Raw genomic sequence first — 25,359 nt, 5'->3', positions numbered from 1 at the left:
AAAAAAATCCAAATAAATATAGCCCAGCATGCATTCATAGATGGAAAAGGACAGTGTGTTTTTCTACATTCTGCCCCCACGTGAAAGCACTCATGGTGATACACTGACCCTGCTGAAAACCTTAGCTATAATTCAAATTGCAAATAGAGTTCATGGGAATCTTCCATGGCTTTCTTCTCAAGGCCTGTGAAACTCACCAAGATACTGTAGTCTCCCACTAACTTCTAGGAAAATATTCTCTGCTTTAATGACTGTACCATCAGGCCCCTCTGTTACAGCTAGGATTCATCTGAAGGGTATTTTCTTAACTGTTTCATGCTAATGGACCAGCTCCACTTCTATTTTGTAATCAAAGCTATCTGATCAGACAATTGGAAAAAAAAATCTTAATTTTAGTGCAGAAGAAGCTAGCAGGTTTCTGATTCTGCTACCCAACCTGAAGAAGCAGTATTCACAATGATATCTATGAAGCTTGTCTTTGCTATAATATGCTAAGTACAACTTTCAAGTGCGTGGAATGAGAATGCCCCTTTATCTGAATATCTGGTTACAATGACTTTTCCAGTGCAAGAAGAAATATTAAGAAAAGTAACAAAATACAGACATAAACCTGAAATGAAAGCATAATAGAGACAAACAAGAAAAAAAAACCAAACAAACCTCCTCAGACACTCTAACTGGTGAGCTATCAATAAACTGCAGGCAAACAGGATTCTGAAACTTGATAAGGGTGTTGGAGGGGTTGGTGGGACAATGCAATCTGATGAAGGACCATGGAGGGTTAGAAAATGGGAAGGAAAAAAAGGAGGAATAGAAAGAAAGAGGTATAAAAGGGGCAGGTTCCATGTAAAACAAAGTGTGTCTTTGCCTGGATATGTGCCTTCCCTAGGGATCTTCTATCTCTGCCAGCTGCCCAGAGGGAGGAGATTTGGCTGCCTATGTTGATGTGGGTCCTGCACACAGGTGCTGTTGAAGGCAGGACCTTATCTGTGGTGATCTGTGGGATGGCTGTGTCAGTGTCCTCTGTGTGTGGCTTTGCCACATCTGTTCAGCTTTGCCACTGGTTGAACTAGCAAAAGGCAAAGCAGTAGCCACATGCCTCAGCTCAGAGTGGGAACCAGGGTGGGCACCAGCAAGCAGGCAGGAGGGCATCCTGGGACTGGAGGTGCTAGAAGACAGGTCAAGTTCTTCACATCCCTGAACACAGCCAGCAGAATCTCCATGTATTAGCTGATCTCACATTACTATCCAGAAACCATAAAGACGTCCCGAGACGTTTTCAGAAAGCACTAGATCTACTACAGTCACACCAGTTTTCCCTTACCCTTCAGAGTTATGTCTATAGAAAGAATTAAAAAGAAAAAAAAAATAATGTTTATTCCCTGGAGTTCTTTGGCCAGGAAAGACACATAATTATCCTCTTCAACTAGTGATATTCTCTAGAGTTTATTCAACATATTCAAGACGTGGAATGAACAAGCCTACTTATCAGCTGCAACTGAGCTCCAGTGTGTTTACTTAGGGACAGGAGAAGGGATCTAAATATAAGGAAATAAGCTAACCATCTCTTAAAAAAAATAATTTTTTTCAGTCTGGAAATATATTATTGGGGAATAAAAGTAGGAGAGTTTGTTTTGCTAACCAAGCAAGAATTACTGAATGACCTAGTTTAGAGCAAGACAGATGCTCTTTTACTTTCTCCAAAAGGGGTAAAAGAAAAAAATGGTCACACAAAGGATTGGATAGATTTGGAAAATTTAAATGGAAATGCTATTCATAACTACATAAACCAGTACAAAGCATATAAAATACAAAAAATCCATAGTCTAGGTTTAACACAGAACCCCATTAAGCTAAAGCTTCACACAAACCTCCCTTTAAACCAAGCCAACAAACCCAGGCTTTCATGCCCCACCCCCCTACCATGCCTCTCTATCCCCCATACCAAACCAGTTAAAACTCGACTTGGCAGCTCCAGACCCCAATTAGGCCTCTGCAGGCAGCATTGCCAAGGCCAACACCAGGCGTCCCCTGCAAGAAGTAACAGCCTGTGTATCCTCCTGGGAAGGAGAAAGGGGAGAAAACTGACTCTGAAACCAGTTTTATAGGGATGCAGGACTTATGGGAATGATATACACTTCCCAGTCCACCTCCTGGACATTCTGAACACCACCTCACTCTGGGAGGTCTGTAACTTGGTGGTTCTTAAAGGCACCTAGCCTCAAAACCTTCACATGGAAGGATACCGAAGTAATAAGGAACTAGCAGGCATTATCTAGATTGTTTGGAAACAATTTTTGTCATTTTACTGGATAATTTGGCAAGGCCAGTATTTCATTATACCATGTCAGTTTTTCATTTTAAAATCTTGCATTTACTCCCACTCTTAAGCAAACCCAGAAACACAACTCAGGTAAATAATCATTTGCATTTACCTTTGAACAGTTTTTTTTTTTTTAACCTTAAAAAATTGCCATTTGTCACTGGGAAACAGCAACACAACCCTTTAACTGTACCTGGGCTTTTTAAGACAGTGTTTTTCTAAACACAAAGAATAAACATAACACTGAATAAATTAGTCTAAAAGATACAATGAAGTTATTTTTTCTTGATTTATTGTTAGTTTTTGTATTTCATGACAGGTAGCATACTTCCCATAGCAGATTGCATACAGCACAAGAGCTGACTGAAGACTTCTCTGTATTTGCACAGAGGATAAGCACAGTGTATCAAAGCTGCATGAATACAGGAACATAAAAACAGGATCATCTCATGACTTTTAGCTAAATCTGAAAGCAACTCGTATTTATGGGATCTTTTTTGTTGTGGAAAGCTAAATTATAGAGGCAATACAGATAAACAATGTTTGATTTTCTAGTGTTTCCCATGATTCTTGTAATCTTTCCCCCTCCCAAAATACATCACTTGAAACATTTTCTTAATCATACCCTATCAACATTTATCTGGGAGGACTGTTTGTAAGAGAAGTATCTTTGCAGACTCATCCTTACTTAGGCTTGGCAGATAAGACTTCTGAAAAATCACTTGTTTATCAGTAGTTAATCTGCCAACACAATACAGGAACAAGAATAATCTAATGTAAGGACAAGATTATACTACAGATACCTGTGGGAAAATCCAGGCTCTGAGATCAGGAAGAGGGTGCTACAGATGTCCTTGTTCCTTCCCTGCCAATTTACTTTTATTCATATAGGTTAAGAGTCTTGCTATCAATTAATGTAGTAACACCCATAGTCCTGGCTGGGCCATGATGCTAAAGAATCAAGGAGCAGACCCTTTGTTAGAGATGCATATAAAACAATGAGTCTCTCTGTACTTCTTTAAACATAAGAAAAAATACCTCTGTTATCAAAGTAACAAAGTGGTAACCCTAAATGTTCAAAAGTGGGAAGGGTAAGAATCAAAACTGCATATGAAATCACAGTTCATTTCCTCCATCTATAATGCTACAATTCAAGCTTTGCTGACACGATCACCACCATTTTAATTTCCTCAGGAGCTCTGTCTCATTGACAAGATAGAGCACACAGTGAAGGAGGAGCTGATGAACATTCTGATTCTCACCACTAAATGAGTGACAACAGCTCATTACCAGAGTGTGCTTACGTACGTAACAGCGCAAACATCGAAAGGCTAGCACTTAATTATCTGGGATACTGATCATTTACAAGGAAAACAGACCACACCTCTCCCTGTAACGAAACATTGGATTAAAATTATTAATTCAAGATGTATGATTTATGGAGAATTTTTTGTCCGTTGTCTTGTTCTCTTTATTTCCCAGACAATTTTTAGAGATAAATTCTATCATGGTTCCTTTCATTCTGTGTACATACTCTTCCTTAGAACCAGGTAGGAAGTTATGAGCAATACAGGTACCAAAATATCTCTGTCACTATTTTGGTTATGCAGAAATATTCAATCCACTGAAACGAATGTGCTGGACACTACTATCTCAGTTCCTGTGCTGTACTCCCTTTCCTGAAATAAAGCTAGCTTTCCATCCACAACACATGCATTCACTCTACCTTCCCATGAACTTCTCAGGTTGCTGCAGTGCTCCATACGTTCTGTTCCCATGCACAGTCTCTGGTCTTCTGTGACTCTCCCAAAATCTGACTCAAATGACCCCCTCTAACAGGACAACAGGGTCCTTCCCAGCTAAACAACCAAGTTTCTTCAGGGTACTTATCTCCCAGTCAGCATGGAGATTCATGTTGTCAAATGGCATGTACTGTTTCTGAGCTGCTATAGAGGTCATGTCCATAAGATACAAGTCATGCTGTATACAAAGCATCTCAACTCCATCACTCTCACCAAGCTAAAGGAAACCAGGTGGGACTGTAAAGAGCAGGGAGGACAGGCACTTGTGACGCTCAACAGCAGCAGAGCTGCTCAACAGCAGCCAACTAATCTGCAGTCCCCAATAAAGGCCCAGTTATGCACTCAGAGCAGATAGCCCTCTTGGAGCCATGCAGAATACAGATGTGAAGGCCCAAACTGTACCCAAGGGTTTACCTGAAACATTTAGTGGATCAAAATCTTGAAACTTTGGGTGAAGATTTTTGTTTTTCTCCCTTCCCCTAAAAACTGATCTCAATCATTTTTGAAGATACCATTGTTAATGTGGGGTTAATTAACTCTAAAATCAGCATTCTAAAGTGAAAAAGTTGAGCAAGTGAAAATTTGCATACAATCCAACTCCTAAATTACTATTTTATTTGTTGCTTTCTACACCTGTGGCGAAAGAAAATTTCCTTCATACAAACTGATCATTCATGCAAGAATATACTTCTAGAAATAAATACAGAAAACTACAAGAAACCAAGAAATAAATATTTGGCATTAAGACCCATCTGATGAGAATGAAATATGCCATGCAGAGTAGTAAGCACTCTGAAAGAAGATGTGAATATTTTTTTTTCAGTTAATTTAGTCCTTCTGTTTAGGTAATGACCTGCTGTGAATCTTTTCTTTCTTCTTTTGAAGGGGACTTTTATCTGCTGTAACAGAGCTTGTGCAATGTGTTAATGGAAATCTGCAGTTGTGCCTTAATCAGTTGGCATTTTAGTGCTCTTCTCGGAACACGCCAAGATGTCAAGTTTTCAAGCTTCATTTTTTACAGCTTTCTCTCACTACTAATTTCCATACTACAACGCAGAAATAGTTTACCAGTGCAAAAACAACAGAATTGACTGCATTGTATAGCAGACAAGATAAACATGGAAACATTAACTATGGACTATTTTACCTTCTTCTACCATCTTTGTAGCAGATAAGAGTCCACTATTAATTCTACAGGAACATTTGTTATTTCAACTCTATAAATTGAATTCCAATTTTTTTTTTGTCACAATTGAAACTAAATTTGTAAGCAAGTGTATTGGAATTAATAAAGCTAAGACACTATATAATGTGAATAAATACAGGCAAGTTAGGCCTTCACAACCTTTCCACAAAATCTGCCCTGTGCTGCTTGAGAGATGAAAGAAAACACAAAAGAAAACCTTATCACAGGGTATCCAGAAAAAAGAACAACGAAAAAGGCATGTTATTATATTTAGTCCTCCCTTCAGCACGACACCAAAGATCCAAATAATTTAACAACACCTAAGAACTCATTCTTACTGTTTTCCCTTGCAAATTCCCAGATAAGCTAGGACTCCAACCATCCACCCCTGACTACATGCATATGTGAAGTTGGAATGCTTATATTCTTCCTTTCATGCAGTGTATCAACTCCTTAATCCTTGACTCATCTTCCCTCATCTAAGCACAACCACCAAGGACCTGGTCAGAAGTCAGCATAGAAATAGGTAAAACAGGCACTGGGCTTGGTGTCATGAACCCATACCTTACCCTTTCATCAACAATTGCTTTAGTGCTATTGAGCAAAGAGTGCTGTGTTGAAGCAACAAATAACTGACAAAGACTGTTCTCTTTTTTCCCAGTTGCAAACCCACGAGATGAGGTGTCTACAGTTTCCCCAACAGAAATGTCTCTAGGTTTGTTCTTTCTTCCCTTCCCGTGTATACCAGCCATACAACACAGATCTGGCCCTGTTGCCTGAGACTTCGCAGCTCTAGTTGCCTACTGCAGAGAATGTGAAGTGCCTGAAATTCCCTTTGTCTCATCATCCTGTTAGTTGAAGAAAGCAAACGTACAGTACTTCTTCAAAATGCTAGCTACCCTTTGCATCCATATGGATCAGTTTTCATCTCTGGGCGTCACATAGCAGCTCCATAGCAGATGGGTTTGATATAAACATTAAAACAAAGTTAGCTTTTTGTTAGAATACTTCATACTTAAAGCATTTCTACGGATAATTCTGCATGGAAAAAAAAAATAATGACCTTCCAGAAAAGGAGAAACAAGCAAACACTTAGCTGGTATTTCAATTATGTCTCCACTATGTTTTAATAATGATGCTTCATTAAACAGAAATAATAGGTCTATCATGCCAAAATGACTGCTAAAGTACCCTGCTCAATGACTCTTCTCCCTAAGAGTATCAGGCTTAGTCCTTAACTATGCCTCTATGGGCCTAAGGGCCACAAAGGTTATCTTGAATAACACACATGAATCAAATGGACATTTTGAAGATGTCAAGCAGAAGGTAAGCTCCCTGCTGGTAAATCCCATCACTCTTTCTCCTGAATCTCACAGAAGCCCAGGGTCCACTACTATTAGCATTCACTTAGATTTGTAGGGAACAGCACTTTCATGAGCATAGCATATGTGAGGAGAGAACAAAGGAATGTACAACGCTGCAGGAAAGTTAATTATATTTTTATACTGTGACTTTTTTCTTCCCAGCATAATGGATTCAGCAGAAAATATGAAGGAGCATTGGGAACAAAGGAATGTGATATATTTAACACTAACCAGAGTCCCCATGGTCAGCATAAGGCTGATGAAGGCCTCTGAAAACAAAGTAACAAAGACACAAAGACTTAAGTGAAATGATACTGAAATAGCAAGACAGAAATATACATAAATTAACCAAAAGATTCCACTGATTAAGTAATATTCCTCTGCTTGTGTAATGAAAACTTGAGCTTGAGTGAGCATCTTAACGTCAGAGCCTGGGTAAGAAGCATGCAGGATGCTGGGCACAATTCGTTTTCACTTGCCCCTGTGTCACAAGGTGCTCCATGTCAAGTCTCAGTAATGCACTTCAGAGTGTGGTCAGTAAAATGCTAAAAGGTATTAAATCATCCTAATCACATTTTGATTCAAAGCTTATGCATCTTGTCAACTGACCTTTCTATCATCCAGTCAGATTTTGAGTGGGTTCAGCTGCTGGTCATGTTTTGATATATCATGTTACTGCTGTTGATGTTTTGCTGCATCATATTTGTGTCCATCTACCAAATTTAATTTGTTTTTTTGATGATTCATACTACTTTTCTTAACAAATACTACTGTGATAAGACTTCATAATTACATTCTTTCTTCATTTATGATTAGAGCAAATTGCCATCCTGCCTCCCAAGGTTTGTAATACTGAACACACATCATTCTCTAGTTGAGTCAGTATTCAAATCACAGATGTTGCTCAGCTCATGCTCCTCAGCAGCTTAAGGAATCGCATGTGCTCACAAATTAGCCATTCGAACACAGACTGTGATACAGATAATAGCATGTACATATGTGTACAGCCAGACAGTTTGTATACATTGCATCACATATTCATTACCATGTAGACAATGTCTAAGGTGCCTTAATAAAGGCTGGCCCCAACCTCTCAAGCAAAGCTCATCTATTTGCCATACTTCTTACATCATAGTCAATCTTCAGAATGGAGTTCCTTTCCTGCTAAATTCTTAGGCATTAACTTGTAAAAATTATAGATGTTTAGACAGCATGCATAAAATGACAGGCAAAAAGCAAACTTGCTGTTCTCTCAAAAACACAGACCAGATATTTAGCCATTAACCATCCCACATCTTGAATTAGCAAAGATTACAACAAAGGTCCTCAAGCACCAGCCAAACAGCTACCTCTAGGATTAATGCAGCTCTTGTGGAGAGAAAAAAGGTGGAATGATGTAAATTTTAAGTAAAAAGAAAGTACTGTATTATTCTACTCATTTAGATATTTAGTACAGTTATGCAGAATATGAAGCTACACAAGAACTACTTGTCTCAGTCCAGTCCCTAACATCCTTATTTTCTTTTCTGCCATGGGAAGTGATTTTCAGTTCATTCATTGATGAAATTGAGTTTTCACCTTTATATCAGCTTTTACTAGTTATGCAATTGTGTTTCCAAGTGCTTTTGGCCACAAGGAGTTGACTCAGTTATTTCTGAATAAAAATTGTTCTCAATAGACCAATAATAGCCACACTTATACAAAACTGCACAATCAGAAAGGAGACAGACTGTTTGGAAAGGAACACTGGGAAGTGTCAGTTTGAGTATTAAAGAATATTACTTGCCACTAACACCTACTTTTTACCATCTGTCTGAATACAAAGGCAATTAACATGAAATCTGATCACTTCCCTAAATAATGTAACAAGATAGCTAATTGGAAAACAAGTGGTTAAAAAATATACATATGAATACTGATGACAAGTATTGACCTAAACAGGCTATTTTTTTGGGGAGGTTTATTAACACTTCTATATGCTCAGAACCTGGAAAGACAAACAAGGATTTCTTTCCTGCAACACATTGAAAAGTTTTTCATTGAGTTGAATAAAGTACTAGGGAAATTTTTCTTCCCCAGAGAAGAAGACTACAAGTTTGTCAAAATCAGAGGTACTGTATATCAGACAGGCTTGTTCCTACATACTGAGAACTGCAATTTCTGCCTGCATGAAAGGATGCCATCTTAGAATCATAGAATCATAGAATCAGTCAGGGTTGGAAGGAACCACAAGGATCATCTAGTTCCACCCCCCCTGCCATGGGCAGGGACACCTCACACTACATCAGGCTGGCCAGAGCCTCATCCAGCCTGGCCTTAAACACCTCCAGGGATGGGGCCTCAACCACCTCCCTGGACAACCCATTCCAGGCTCTCACCACTCTCATGGGGAAGAACTTCTTCCTCACATCCAGCCTGAATCTCCCCATTTCCAGCTTTATTCCATTCCCCCTAGTCCTATCACTACCTGATATCCTAAAAAGTCCCACCCCAGCTTTCTTGTAGGCCCCCTTCAGATACTGGAAAGCCACAATAAGGTCACCTCAGAACCTTCTCTTCTCCAGACTGAACAGCCCCAACTCTTTCAGTCTGCTTCACCAAGCTATGACAGGCTTCCCTCATTCCACGAAGGAAATAACACACATTTATTTCTTATGGCTAGATTCTCACCCCTAGCTCACATGGCCAGTGATAAAGCTGTGAAGAAGTAGCTTAAGATCTAAATCACATTAGAAGCTAATCAACACTTCACCATCCATAATTACCCTTGCAGGAAAACATACTATTACAATTATGTAAATCAATAATGGTTAAGTATCTTCAACCGGAAAATAAATACCCATTTTTATGAAACAGTTTTAGTCACTGATTTAAGTTATAAGTCAGTGTCAAAAAAAAAAAAATCTATAAAATATTTCCCCATGTACCGGTTTTATTATTCCCCCAGGTCAAACCATTAAAGCCCTGACAGTTTTCCTTTCTTCCAAGTGAGACATACCTACATTTTGGCATCAGCTCAGTTTCAGATATCTAGCACATCACAAATTTAAAGCCTGAGATCCCTTTAGCTTTTCCTGTAAGAGCTGTTTTACTCTCTTCTGGTCATGTGAACTTTACGGGTATATATCACAGGGCTCATCATGGCACACAGCCACTTGCTTCTATAATGGGCCAGTGCACAGCTGCACTGTCCTAGGTGTTTATGCAAAGTACCAACATAGTTCCTAAGACAACACTTTAAAAATTACAAGTTGCCTTCCCTTTTCCTATGCTAGGAAGTAACTGAAATTGGTGTCAGATTTATGTTTCCTCCCTGTCTGTATTTGAGAGGTCTAGCAACACACTTGTGAGCAATGCAGGCTCCTTGGCATCGCCAAGCACAATAAGGACAATGTATTCAGAAACTTAGCACTGGCATCCAGAGATCACATGCTTGCTTTTCAATGCAGTACAATCTGCATCTTCTCAACTGTCAACAAGAAAAAAAATCATCATGAGCTTAATTAGGACATGAAGCATAAATGTTTTCTTTTGCAATATATATTCAGGACCTCAGTTTTCCTAACAGTTAATTATGTTTGCTAAAAAAATAAATAAATGTACACTCAAAGTGTAGCACTCCTCATGGGTACAAATAACCCTATTCACTTCCATGGACAGAAGCAGGTAGGGCAATAATATCCAAATGTCAACAGATTCTATTCGAGCAGATTCAAAATAAAAAGAAATACTATGTCTTGGGATTGAGTCCATCATCAGTAAATTTGCAGATGACACCAAACTGGGAGCAGGTGTTGATCTGTTAGAGGGTAGGAGGGCTCTGCAGAGGGACCTTGACAGGCTGGTCAGATGGGCAGAGTCCAACAGCATGAGATTTAACACATCTAAGTGCAGGGTTCTACACATTGGCCACAACAACCCCATGCAGCGCTACAGGCTGGGGACAGAGTGGCTGGAGAGCAGCCAGGCAGAAAGGGACCTGGGGGTACTGGTTGGCAGTAGGCTGGACATGAGCCAGCAATGTGCGCAGGTGGCCAAGAAGGCCAATGGCATCCTGGCATGTATCAGGAATAACATGGCCAGCAGGAACAGGGAAGTCATTCTGCTCAGCACTGGTCAGGCCACACTTTGAGTACTGTGTCCAGTTCTGGGCCCCTTGATTCAAGAGAGATGTTGAGTTCTTTGAACGTGTCCAGAGAAGGGCAACAAAGCTGGTGAGGGGTCTGGAGCACAAGGCCTATGAGGAGTGGTTGAGGGGGCTGGGGTTGTTTAGCCTGGAGAAGAGGAACTTCAGGGGAGACCTTATTGCCATCTACAGCTACCTGAAGGGAGGTTGTAGCCAGGTGGGGATTGGTCTATTTTCCCAGGCAACCAGGAACAGAACAAGAAGACACAGTCTCAAGTTGTGTAGGGGGAAGTTTAGCCTTGATCTTAGAAAGAAGCTCTTCACAGAAAGCGTGATTGCCCATTGGAAAGGGCTGCACAGGGAGGTGGTGGGGTTGATGTCCCTAGAGGTGTTTAAGAAAAAAATGGATGAGGCACTTAGTGCCATGATCCAGTTGCTTAGTTAGGGTTAGGTGATAGGTTGGACTTGATGATCTTGGAGATCTCTTCCAACCAGGCTGATTCTGTGATTCTGTGATCCATACATACCCAAGCCTGCTCCAAGATATGGGTTATTTGTCCAGTACCTAAACTTCATTTACTGCTAAAGCTGTTAGCAGTGGTTTTGGTTGAGCATTTTCATTTTTCTGGAAAGTTTTACACACATACACAAAATAATTTTTATACAGCACAGCCTAAACACACACCAAGAGTGTTCCATCACTTCAAGTGCTGTCTAAAACAGCGTAAATACTGACACAAAGACTTGACAAGACTAGCAAATTAAGTCTCTTCATCAATAGCCCTCTGTGTAGCTATAGAGACCGGAATAGATTTCCCAGATACTTCTAAGACTGACGCAATATGGCAGCTAGCAAGTTGTTGTAAGAATGCTGTGGAATAGACAACAAAATTTAGACTCTGAACTACTTAAGTATAAGCCTAGGGGCGCAGGGAATATTCTCCTGCCCCAAACCAGCAGATATTTTCACACATACCTAATTTTATGTACTTCAGACTTCCTCAACAAGATTTCTCACTTCTGAGAATTTCTGCTGACTGCTCACTTATTTTTGTTTCTAGAAGGAAATAGCTCATAAATCTTTAGCCATTAAAATATACTCTTCATCAATGGTTATCCAGAGCAAGCATCATTCATTCTCTCATTCTTTTTCAGTGAAATCTGACAGCTTTTTTCCAATCAAGTATATTTTTATGGATTGCTACCAAGATACCTGTATTTGCCACAGATGCAAGTCTTTGCTCTTTCACCTTCTATTAAAAAGCATGGGAAAGGCCAATCCACATGGGACTTTGAAATTTGTAACAGTTCACTAATGGCAAAATTAAATGGGGCATTTGAGGGGAAGAGAAATAAGTTACAGTATTTTTTCCTACGGCAACCTGTCCTTTTATAATAAAGTCAAATTGAGGTAAGTGTAATTGATACAAACCTATATGGGAAGAAACTGTTGAGATTATAGAGTGAGCTTCAGCTCACCAAACTTCAGTTTATTCAGTTTATTATTTATACACAGCATACCTGTCCACATCTGAGCTGGCTCACTGACCTCCCTATGTGGACAACTGAAAGAAATAGGCATGTATCTGCAGAAATTTCAAGATCTATGTTAAAAAGAAGCTAATTCCCCTGGAAAAATACTGTTGGCATTTCTCTGGTTGTTTTTGTTGTTTGGTTTTGGGTTTTGTTTCCTTCACTGCTTATAAAGTAAACCTAGAGTGATTACATGTACACTGAAGCTACATTTAGATGTAGTTAGGACTCAGTATTTTTTTAAGATTGCTTGGAATTGAAGGTCTTATTGCTGTCTGTCAGTGGGTACTTCTTAAGTAAGAGACTCAATTTCTGACTAGTAAGTGACAGGTATAAGTATGGGGTTACAACGCAGAAATTACTATCAAGTCATTGATTAATCTTACTTATTTCACATTAGTACTAGACATTATTTTCTGATCCAGAAGAAAATTGTTATCAAACAATTATGAAAATTATTTTCAAACTAATTTCAAAATTAGTTTGAAAAAATTGTATGGAATGCTATATGAACCAAAGCATGTCTTCCTGCAAACACCTTAAAAGAAGTTTGATCTACATAGGATCAGACCTGAACTAAAAAGAAGTAAAGTTAAGGTACAGAATATGACTTTAATATAGCAAGAGACTTTTCTGCACCTAGTTGCTACACTGGGATAGCACACTATCCTTGTCTTGCTGGGAGCAAGAGAAACCATGTAAAAGACAGACTATCCATTCTGTCCTACGTATTATTTATCACAGCTCCCTCCATGGTAGACATTTTTCATTCAGGCCCATTAGCCAAATGGGATACTGGGGCTTGGCAATGATGAGTTTGAGAATTCTAATGCCTTCCCCTGCCTTTGAACAAGACACTGAAAAAGCAGCATGCTCACCTGAGACAAACACTGCAATTTTTCATCACTCTTTTCTTAGCCCCTGAGCAGAGCCACAGTCTAGCCAACATGAAAAACGCTCCCTCACAGGCAAAGCAAGTTTTACAGGGTAGATAGACAAGGATATCCTCTAATACAGAAGTCTGATTCCTGAAACTGATTTAAGTACTTTAGTGTTTTTACTCTGCTACAGATGGACTCATCCACTATCACACATCTCAGGTTATCAAAACTTCTCAAGTTACAGCAATTTACCTAATAAAAAATGGTTTTCCAGAAGTTATGATGGAAATTCTTGGTTAGGAGCAAGGAATATTTAGTAAAAACATGTATTATATTCAAGGGGTATAACTTCATTTCACGTTGAGAACCTAAATCATTAGTTAATCCCTAAGAAAAGAGTCCTCAGAATAAGCGCCTAAGGAGAGGAATTAGTAACAGTCTAGGGGAGTTAAGTGCCCAGCTTCCCTTGCAGTTCTCAGGGTCACAGCTTTAGTGATTTCTGAGACCTACAAGTGAACAAAATGATCTTTTATTATGTGGGCAAGTGTGTCCATTAAAAGCTGTTGCAGTACGGAACTTAATGATGGGCAAGAAAACGTTGTGTTCTATGCACAACTGTTGTATATGGATCTTGTAGATGATGCTGTTTTTTCTCAAATTTCAAGCGACAAATGCAGCTTAAAATCAACAGTTCATGCCATCAACCACCAAAAAAAGCAGAAGTTTGCATCTATACAAAAAACTTACACTATGACAGAAAAACTCAGGTGTAATAAGCAGGCCAAACCAATTGAATGAAATTGCCATCCAGAGGGACCTTGACAGGCTGGAGAGGTGGGCACAAGCCAGCCTTGTGAGGTTCAACAAGGCCAAGTGCAAGGTCCTGCATCTGGGTCGAGGTAATGCCAAGCACAAATACAGGCTGGGCAGTGACTGGCTGGAAAGCAGCCCTGAGGAGAGGGACTTGGTGGTGCTGGTGGACAAGAAGCTCAACGTGAGCTGTCAATGTGCACTTGCAGCCCAGAAAGCCAACCAGATCCTGGGCTGCAGCAAGAGAAGTGAGGCCAGCATGTCAAAGGAGGTGATTCTCACCCTCTACTCAGCTCTGGTGAGACCCCACCTAGAGTACAGTGTCCAGTTCTGGAGCCCCTATTACAAGAGGGATATGGACATGCTGGAGTGTGTCCAGAGAAGGACCATGAGGATGATCAGAGGAGAGACTCAGAGAGTTGGGGCTGTTCAGTCTGGAGAAGAGAAGGCTCTGAGTTGACCCTATTGTGGCCTTCCAGTGTCTGAAGGGGGCCTACAAGAAAGCTGGGGAGGGACTTTTTAGGATATCAGGTAGTGACAGGACTAGGGGGAATGGAACAAAGCTGGAAGTTGGGAGATTCAGGCTGGACGTAAGGAAGTTCCACCATGAGAGTGGTGAGACCCTGGAATGGGTTGCCCAGGGAGGTGGTTGAGGCCCCATCCCTGGAGGTGTTTAAGGCCAGGCTGGATGAGGCTCTAGCCAGCTTGTTCTAGTGTGAGATGTCCCTGCCCATGGCAGGGGGGTTGGAACTAGATGATCCTTGTGGTCCTTTCCAACCCTGAATGAATCTATGATTCTACGAAATTAAATTGCGCCTTTTGAGAAAGGGTCTGCTACTGTTATTCAATTTATTACCAGTGAAGATACTTCTTTAACTATCTTACTATACAATATTTTATGACCAATTCAAATGCAGTCATAAACTGTGCAAAAGAACATATCCACATCCTTAAAGGAATCTGGAGTAAATAACCTCATAGTTTAGGGACAACTCTTTTCGTTTCATGACCCACCAAATATTTTCCTTCACTTTTTGTTTTATACATCAAAATACTTCTGCAACAAAATAGATATGTATTGCTTTGAAATTCTGTATCAGTATTTAACCTCCTATAGATTCAGAGCAAGAGCAGAGTAAAAATAAAAAAGCCAACAAAATACAAAAAGACAACAAACAGCAGTCATTAAACTACAACATCTATGATTAATATATAGGCTGTTAAATGATTAGCAATAAGATTAGCTTGCATCTTTCCTGCCCAATAGATACTTAAAGTAATTGCATCTTTGCAAACTGCATTATCATCATTTCATGTTGTTCATGATGTCATGGGATAGCGAGGCAGACTCAGCAGTTTCTGCTGAGCTACCTTTGATGTTTTTTCTTCTCAAGAATCAATCCTCTGGCAACACTAGATATTCTGATATGCAGGCTGTGAGCATTGGTCACAAGACATCTATCTAACTACCCTCAAAATTGCAAAGCATTTCTGTTCTTTTTTTTTAATAATTCCCATATTAAAGATAACTAGAAATAACACCTAAATGTGAATAGTTTTATGCCAACTATCATTTTATTTACATCCCCCAAAAAATTATCGTACATGGCAAAAGAAAACCCCTCTAATGAAATGGCATTTTGAAAAGGCAGACCCTGCCTTCTCTGCCGTCTTGACACCATGATCAACATAGTCTCAATTTTGTAATTATTGCTAGTTCTACTGCAAACTTATTGTACTTTATGGGAATCTTTCCCACAAGGTCCAGCCAGCACTCAAGTCAGTTTCAGGAACAGTTTCTATGTAAGTGATTAAAATGATATTTCACTTATTTGGAATGACAGCAGTGAAATTTCCATTTATTCTAGATTACCACGACTGAAGTATGAATTACCAGTTTTTCAGAAACAGGTCTGTTTACGATGTAGACTTAAATATAAGCTTGTCTAAGTCCAAACTGTTGGTTCTTATATAAGATAGATAAGCTAGATGGAAGTCAGGTACACAGCACACACTGCCAATAATTCAATAGTATTATTTCTTGTTTCAAAAAATTCCAACTACTACTACTACTACTATTCATGTGTATGTGGCAGGATAGGGGTGTGGTCCTTGAGGAAAGGAAAAACAAGAGTTCTCCTGCCAGTATATGAGGGTATTCTGGCATAAGCATACTAAATATACTTGGTTGCTATTGCCTAGAGAATCTTTATCTAATAAATACAACTTCAGCTAATATACCTGACTGCACATAAATAGTTCATTCTGTATGTGGCTTCAAATCCTTTTCTGCATTCTGCCAGCTGCATAATACAGTGACATATATAAGAGTCATCACATGGTTTGAAATGCTTCAGAGAAATACAGAGTAGAGTCTGTATTCTTTAAGGAGCTCAAAGCCTTATATGCATCTGGGAACAGTTTGACTAAGCAGTATATACATATTAAATATTGTTTTAAAAGCTGGACCTCGACTTAGTTTACTGCATCACTTGAATACAGAAGCTTCAGCTAGAAGGTTAAGGGACTGGCTTTCCTCAGCTATGCATGGGCTTCTGTACTGAATCTACTGTCTTGAGTCTTCTTCACTATTTTTGAGAATAACGAAGTGCAGCATAATATTCATGCACTGTTAAACCTTGTAACAGAGGTAGATTAAATGTTTCAGGGTACACTTCAGGCAGGCAAGCGATTTCAAAATTGTACTACTACTTAGTTATTGTTTCCTGGAAGACAACAGTTTCAGCAAAAGCCCAACAGCACATCTCAAGTCTGCACATTAACTTGCTTCAAATAAAGCATCACCAGAATGGTCAATGACTGTACTCCATCAACAGCTAATTATCTGAATTCAGCAACTAAACGCTGAACAGCCTCTGAAACAATTGTACAGAAATAATTTGCATTGTTCCAGAATCAGCTTGTAAAGAAATGTGTTCTTACCTACATATACAGAGATTGATACATAATTTAACAAGTACAGTCAATTGTGTAAAACTTTGTTTCAAGACAAAAGCATGGATGTGCTCACACACGCAACATGCCTCCAACAGCCTGTTAGCTTTAGCTTGGAAGTGCAATTTAAAACAGCCTTTTCATTAGATTTAGCAGCTTCTGAGCACATCCACCTGTGTGCTAGAAATATACAATGTGATCCTGCAACTCTTAAACCAAAGGTCAAATTTGCGTTTAGATTTCTGAAGCATTGCTGTCTTAGTTTTGAGAGCTGCAGATACACCCACACATAACAAAACTATTTATGCTGTATGCTCTTAAAAGTTTTCTTTTTTCTCTTAACTGTATAACAAAGAAGGTATATTCCTGTATAGATGCAAACAAATCTCAGTGTGTAGCTGTTGCTCAGAAAGAATTGCATCAAGCATAAGCACAATCTTTCCAAACAAGTAAGAGGGAGCTACATTACACAGGCAATCAACCAAATCTAAGAGCCTCCCTGTACAAACCAACACCGTATTGGCAGGGAATTACTTAAGACCGCAGCAGAAGTTTGACAGCCTAACTTTCAGTCTCTGCAGACCCAAGCCTGTAGCTGCTCCCCGCTCTGACAGGTGCGCTGGCGCCGGGCTGCCTTCAACCGGCCCGGACACGCCGACAGCGGCCGGCGCCGCAGGACAGCTCCGTAGCAGGCGGAGCGCTGGTGCACGGCGCGCTCGGGAACCAGTGTCACCGCTCGCTTCTAACAGGCGAGTCGTGTAACGAGTGGGTTTGGTCCCAGTTCTTCCCCTTCGTAGTTCCTGCTCCTGTGAGCGCTGAATTCCCACACCGGCACTCGCATTGGCGCCGATACGATCCGGCCCCGCACCTCCCTCGCCGGCACACTCACCGCTGAGGACGCGCCCAGCGAGCCCCCCGGGCCCGCAGAGTACGGCAGCCGCCAATACCGCCGCCAGCCGCAGCCCGCCTCCGGACCCCATGGCGCCGGTCGCGCTGCCGGCTACCCTCCGAGAAGCACCCCGGGCGCTCAGGGCAGGCTGATGCCCGCCAGCGAGAAAACACCGCCCACGCAGCGCCACGCCGCTACCCACCGCCGCCTTCCTTCAGTGCCGTGCCCCTGCCTATATCTGCTCCCCTCGCCGAGGGCCGGCCCAGGCGGGCTGCCAGGACCGCCCCCGCACCGCCCCCCGCCGCCCCCTGGCCAGGCTCCGACGGCGGCTGGACCCTGCCAGAGCTCTACCCCCACCGTGGGGGTGAGACGGGTGCGGGTGTAGCACCCGGGGGTTGCTGGCTGCACACGGGGGTGGGAGGAAGGAAGGGCCGTGAGTACCCCCAGGCAGCCGCTCAATTTCGGGTGTGAAGAGGACTGGTGTCCGATGGGCGCCCGCCCCTCTTCGCCGGCCCCTGCGAAGCTGGGAGAGAGCCGCCAAGGCAGCTCGTTGCTGTCGAAGCTGTCGCTTCCCGCTTCGGGCCTGAGGCTCTCGGAGCGGGGGCTGCCGCTGAGCCCGACGCCCTCGGGTCAGTCGGAGTTAGTAACTGTCCTGCCGACTGGAGAATATGATTACGATCAGGTCCTTGGGGATTTCATATCAAAGGCTTTACATACTTGTCTGTGTTTTCCGTAGCAAGAATAGAAAAGTATTATTGCCAGCTTAAAAATGTATAAATATAGATACATAAACGCAGGTACACATACTGCAAAATCCCCCTTTCTCAGTGCCCTAGAAGATAACTGTACTCAAATTCCTCTTACTGTCACTCTGCAAACACAATGTGCTAATTCTTTGGACATCTTCAAAGAAACACTTAAAGACTTTGTTCTTCAGAGTCATGTAAAGATTTTTTTTCTACAAATAGAGTGTGTAGATTTCTGTTATTACTTGTGTAGTTGTGAACATTTTGCTTTTAAATGGGATAGATTGTTGTAGATAGGTTTAAAAGACACCTTGTATGCAAATTATTTGATGGTTTGCCAGTCAACTTTGTCTTTCTCAGAACTCAGGTAGATATATATATGGTATACTGGTAAGTCATTTTCCATTTGGATGTTTATAGCCAGGTTTTGAAGTCAATACATCTCAGATTACTATGAATTTTAAAACACTTGATGGATTTCCTAGCTGCCTTAAAGCTACCCAATATCAGTTTCTTAGTAACAAACCCTTAGAGTTTATATTTAGCAAGGGAAAATTATTTCAAGTACTTCCGTGTTTTGTTACCACCTTTTTTGATTGAATATCAGAGTTATGTATTTGTTTGACTGACACAGATTTTTTTCCACATTAATTTTGGGCTTCCAAGCCAATAACTATTTTTTTTCTTTTCATGTCTAAAGGCAAGTTGAGCTGTGATCTAAAACTGTTCATATATCTGAGATTCAACCTTTTCTTCATGTAAAGCCAATGGTATGCAGAGAAAGAAGAGCATGACTAAAACCTATAATGAATAAACTGAGAAATGTAAAACATGTTTGGTAATAAAAGCCTTTCAGCTCTGCATGTTTTTAACCTACTCCTATGTTGCCAATATGAAAGAGTTCAAGTTTGTCTTAACTATTTGGTTCTCAAGTGTTGTCTAGCCAAAGGCGGTAGAGAAAATGTTAGAAGTTTTCAAGTTTCTTACTGTTTCAGAAAATACATACAGATAGTAGGAGATTAACCCCTGCAAACTGATTGCAATTTTATGTTGGATATCAACCATAGATACTGAAAAGGTCTTCTTTCTTACACCTTTGTAAAAACTTTGTTAGCTTGCTAGCTCCTAAAGCCACGTTGAAATTAAGTAATCATATATTCCCACTGCTAAGGAAACTTTACAGGCACCTGCAACATCATCTCTTTTCCAGTGGAATTAACAGCAGGAAACAAAACAAATTCTGTCTTCAGTACATTATGCAGCACTTTTTTTTCTTTTTTTTTCCTCCATTCTTTATGCTGGTTTACTAGCCAAAATTTTATATACAGCAACTGTTCCTGGCATTCTGCTGATCTTTGCTGCATATCTCATCACACAACTCGCTTGGGTGGGGGGTAAAAAATAAATGCAGTTGTATGGAAACCAAACTGCATTTTCACAATTATCTGCAGAAAGTTTCTGGGCTTGTCTTCATCTTAGTTGCAGCAACGTGCTGCTTTCTTTCCTGCAGAAAGAAAACACAGAGCCCTGTGATACTGCATCACAGGAGCTTTCCGTACCGTACTAATTCACAACAGTTAAGAAGCAACCTATTAATCTGCTGCTTCTCCCTGTCCCTTTTATAGTTATTTTCTTTGTTCAGGAAATAGTGATTTTACTTTCATCTAAAATTAATTGCTTCCCAGACCTAGTAATGGCATAATTTGCAATTGTTCATCTGGACCTTCTTGAGAATGGAGGCAGGACTCACTGCTGGGACCAGGTTTATGGTCTTTATAATACATGCCCACTGTTGATTCTGTGGTTTCACCTGCAATATAACAACATCAGACAAGTTGTCATTGTGCAGCATCAAGCAATCTAGAATTTTAGCAAATGATAATAATTGTATTTCAACTCAAAGACCTAGCAATGCATATTTCAAAATTCTGGTACACAGAATACGAATAACTCCTAATATGTTAATAATGACTTGCAAAATTCTAGTAACTTTTATATCCATGAAACGATTCTTTGAATGGCAAACCGTCTTTTCTCTGGCACCATTATTTGGCCACATTGCAAGGTTGTATTTCCTAATCTGGAGAATATAAAATTAGAGAGACAACAGTTGAGCTAAACATAAAGCTTTCCAAACACTGCTGTCTTCAAATCAGGGCCAGGTATTTTTCTAAGGTAATTTTTACTCTAAGTCATATTATTTGCCAAATCACAGCAGAAAATAGGTAAACTTGAGTGATTTTGTTCTATAAGGTAGATAAATCGTTAGGTAGCTTAACAACATTTAGCCTATGAATTTGTGAATAAGTATGATAATTAAGAGTGTTTTTCCTTATTGCTTTTAAAACATTTTAAAGACCAGATTTGACCAATCTTATAAAATGATTGTTATTTAGTATCACTAATCAATTTTCAAATAAATCTAGAAGGGAACAAAAAGGAAATTAAGTTGGAATATCTGCCCTTTGGGATGACTTAAGAGTTCCTCTTGTTTACTATTCACCAAAGTGGTAGTGTTCTATACATCATGAAGTGCTGTTTAAAATCTAAGTTACAACTGTTTGCTCACTTCATTTCTCACCAATGAATATTTTCATCTTCTTATTTTTATTTTCTTTTTTTGTTTCCTAGTCACATCTAAATACTTCCATCATTTGCTCATAAGCCTAGAGAATGCAGTGTTTCAAACTGCCATGGTATACATCTGAAAGTAGAAGGAGAAAAGAATTTAGTACATTTACCATGTGCAAGCCATTGCACATGGATAATTTATTGAATAACTTTGCTAGAACTTTATCAATTTGATATCTCTTTGGCTTCCAAGAATGGTTTAAGCTACTTAGTCTCTCCTGCCAATTTTCTTGGGACTATAATGGCATTGTATTTTTAATTTTATTTTTTTATCCTCTATTTATGGAGAATTCAGTATAAATGCTAAAAGCAGTTGAGAAGATGTAAGATGTACTAGAGGACGGGAGGGATTAGAGAAATTTTAAGTTTCCTTTGCTCTTCTTTAGCAGCGTCTGAAGTTCCTGTAAAGTTAACATGTCCAAAGAAAAAAAGAGGACCAGGAGAGAGGAGAGAAGAAAGGAAATGTACCATTGTTAGTTATTGAAGTGTCTAAAAATGTATGCCTAGCCTGTGTTTTATGGCGTCACTTAGAAATTCCCAAACTAACTGAGAGTTAATGGACTGTGTAGCTGAGGCCAGCAAGAGAAACTGGCTTGCACTGCGATATCCCAGTTAGAATGGCACTGTTCCCACCTTAATCTGTCCAGCTCTGAAGGCAGCTAATTCAGCACTAACTTTGATACTTCTGCATAGTGCTGCATTGCACAGTGCAAAATGCCATTGTGGCCATACGTGCAATGCAGTAATAACTGACAGTTACACCAAGTTCTGCCAAGGAGGACCAAAGTAATTTAATTTCCTTCAATTACAATCCATTTAGATGTAACATAGTAGAAGTAGTTTTTTGAAAATGATAATGAACAAAGTGTTTTAGATAATCAGGGTTTCCTAAAGGCCACAGGAAATTTTTTATGTGTTAGCACAAAAATTGTAGGTTCACTGATTTTTTAAGCATTCTTGAAGTGTGAGGTATCTTCTATCTGCCAAAATAACATGCTTTCCTCACTCCTGTACCCCCCATGCTTCTTGTAATCCCACTAGAGCTAGTTCTTCAGCAAAATCTTGATGGCTACAGACACAATTTGTTAATATTTTTTGGGTTTGGATTAGACTAATCAGTAGAATGAAATTCTGTGCATGTTAATTAAGCCTGATTCTTAAACCGGATGCGAAATACTAACTCTGAAGAGCAGTTCTGACCCAAACCAAGATAGTAAGCCGTTTGGAACTACCAAGATGAGCATTTTGACAATCTTAAAGCTATGTTAAGAAAACACATTCAAGGCAAGGAGGTAATCAAGACCAACCGTTGTTAGAAAATTAATCTTTTTGAGTAAGAATAGTGGTTCAGCAGGATTCACAGATGTGTCAAATTTCTAGCCACTTCTTTCTTTGTCCTCTCACAGGACACAGCAAGTGTGCTGTAATATTCTTTAAAAATGTAATGCCCAGCTTCAAAGTCCATGTGGCCTCTATGGGAGGAGAGTAAATTATACCTTTGAATGAGCACATGCATCTATCTCTACATGATTTGCGTGAATCAGAACTGAAATTGTGGTGGTTGGTCTTCATCAAATACCACGTGGCAAATTTATGAGACTAAAAGTATTGAGACTAATATTATTCCTTCACTGTGTTTACCCTGTTTTCCCAGTGTACCAGAGATGAAGACAGGACCTCATGGTCTCTATCTATTACAGATACCAGCAATGTTTATGTATAAAGTCTTGACACTCCCCCAGATAAAAGATGCACTGCACATTTCCCTGTTGCTGTGACCTTTGTGATTGTCTGATCTTATTTTCTCCTCATATATTTTATCATAATTTTCTATAAACTTTCTGGACAGCAAGTTTGTTCAGCATTGTCATGTGATTCACTCATTAAGTTTTCAGACTTTGTTTTTGCTGTTTACTTTTTACTATTATGACAATTGAGCAGGACAGGTTTGCTAGGTGGATTGATCAAGTGTTTTTGTGTACCAGTAACCATGTGAAAGGGAGCATAGATTTTATCTTGTACTTTGTTAGTCAAGCAGTTATTTTCTCCTAATAAATCTGTTTATTAAAGCATAACTTCTAGGCTGACACACCAATTCTTTCCTTCTCAAGTCCTTCCAGTCAATTTGAAAAGTAAACATGTTTCAAAGAAGATGTTATAACCAATAAAGTTGATCATTATTAAATCTGCTCAGCAGTAGAGGTTGCCTGACAGTCTCAGTATCCTTCCTTTTCCTGTGGAACCTGAGCTGTGGGTTGTGTTTTTTCTGTTTCTTCTTACCATTGGAAGTATTTGTACCCATCAACAAACAGAAGGGGTTTGTTTCAGCCATAGGAGACAAAGTGAGAAGTAGTGAGGAGGTAGTGGTATTTCCTTTTACATTTCTTTGCATTTCTCAGTTTTTCTCATCTCTGCCAATGCTTATTCTGTTCCTCTACTCCTTATTCTGTTACCCCAATCTGATAATTCTATGGATTGTACTGCAAGTATCCTGCAATGTTACCCTGTTTAGACCCTCTTTCAGAACTAGTTTCCCTAACTCTACTAATAGAGGCATGTAGGTCATTCTTATACCTCCTGGTAATTCTGAATTGTGTTCTCTAAGACCTGTGATGCTCTGGAAGCAATCCCATAGTCCTGCATAGTGCTGATCTTTTACTAACAGCAATGATAAGGCCACATGCATAAACTTAATTGTTCCCTTTGCACAATGTCTCAACTTTTAATGACCTAAGTAGCTCTAATGCAAATCAGTGTTGCAAGTAGATGAAAAAAGAAAACAAACAAGCAAACAAAAACCCTCTTTTTTTCTGATCAAATCATGCAATTTGATAGCAAGAGCCCTCACCAAGTGTACAGCTTTGTGTTACAAAGTTTGCAGTACATCTTCAATGTTGATGAAGGCAACGTTACTCAAAGTTTCCCTTACTTAAGCAGATGTTTGAGTCTGTTGCTTCTGGCCTGGATAGGTCAGCTTATATCTCTTATCCAGCCTACTCAAAGGATTTTCTTATAGTACAAATGGAATAAAAGTGGATATCTTGTCTGTTTTGTCCAAGAAGACCAAACTGCTTAGTGTCAGGCTGGATACACTCACAGTGCAAGACATAAGAGTGTGTTTGTGCAGGGATGATTTCTTGCATCTCTACTAGGTGAACTGTGTAGACTGTAAGTTAATGAAGTCATGGCCAAATGAACAGAAATGCAAGAGCAACGGGAAAGGGTCATCAGAAACACACAGTAGTAAAACCGCTTTGTGTTGTTTCAGAGGCTGTTGTACTTGGATTTCAGCAGCTGACATTTCAAGTTTTTCTTGCTGCCCTTCAAATCCATTCCTGCCAGCAATAACAATATTACTTATAAAACCTCAAATGAAAACAAACCAAAACCAAAACCAAACCAAAACAAACAGTTCACAAGAGAAAATTGTTATGTTTCTTTAAGGGCCACTCCAAAGTTCTTTAAAAGAAGAGGCCTTGCATAAGAGGGTTAGCTTACAGGGTATTATGTGGTCAGTATTTCCAACCCTGCTTGAAATTCCAGGCTGGTGAGGCCCATCTCCTTAAGACAGAAATTTAAATCATAGAATCATGGAACCATAGAATGGTTCAGGCCGGAAGGGACCTCCAAAGGTCATCTAGTCCGACCCCCCCAACCTGCAGTCAGCAGGGACATCCCCAACTAGATCAGGCTGCCCAGGGCCTCATCGAGCCTTTCCTTGAATATCTCCGGGGAAGGTGCCTCAACCACCTCCCTGGGCAACCTCTTCCGGCGTTCCGCCACCCTCACAGTAAAGAACTTCTTCCTGATATCCAATCTAAATCCCCTTCTCTAGTTTGAAGCCATTGCCCCTTGTCCTGTCACTGCAGGCCTTTGTAAACAGTCTCTGCCCATCCTTCCTATAGGCCCCCTTCAGGGTACTGGCAGGCTGCTATCAGCTCTCCCCAGAGCCTCCTCTTCTCCAGGCTGAACAACCCCAGCTCTCTCATCCTGTCCTTGCAGCAGAGGTGCTCCAACCCCTTGATCATTTTTGTGGCCCTCCTCTGGACCCTCTCCATCAGGTCCATGCCCTTCCTATATTGAGGGCTCCAGACCTGGATGCAGTACTCCAGG

The 25,359-nt window shown here is 40.1% G+C and overlaps 1 protein-coding gene across 1 annotated transcript in view; it reads right to left on the bottom strand.

Annotated features, from left to right (window-relative positions):
* Nucleotides 1-17,960, bottom strand: part of CHODL (chondrolectin) — a 28,854-nt gene extending 10,894 nt beyond the window's left edge. Inside the window, exon 1 of the mRNA XM_054388943.1 lies at nucleotides 17,870-17,960. Coding sequence (XP_054244918.1) covers nucleotides 17,870-17,960 — 91 coding nt within the window. The remainder of the gene's footprint in view (nucleotides 1-17,869) is intronic.
* Between the last annotated feature and the right edge of the window lie 7,399 nt (nucleotides 17,961-25,359).

Source organism: Indicator indicator, chromosome 1 (assembly GCF_027791375.1).
Source record: "Indicator indicator isolate 239-I01 chromosome 1, UM_Iind_1.1, whole genome shotgun sequence".
Taxonomy (NCBI): Eukaryota; Metazoa; Chordata; class Aves; order Piciformes; family Indicatoridae; genus Indicator; species Indicator indicator.
This window is presented reverse-complemented; position numbering and strand designations above follow the sequence as displayed.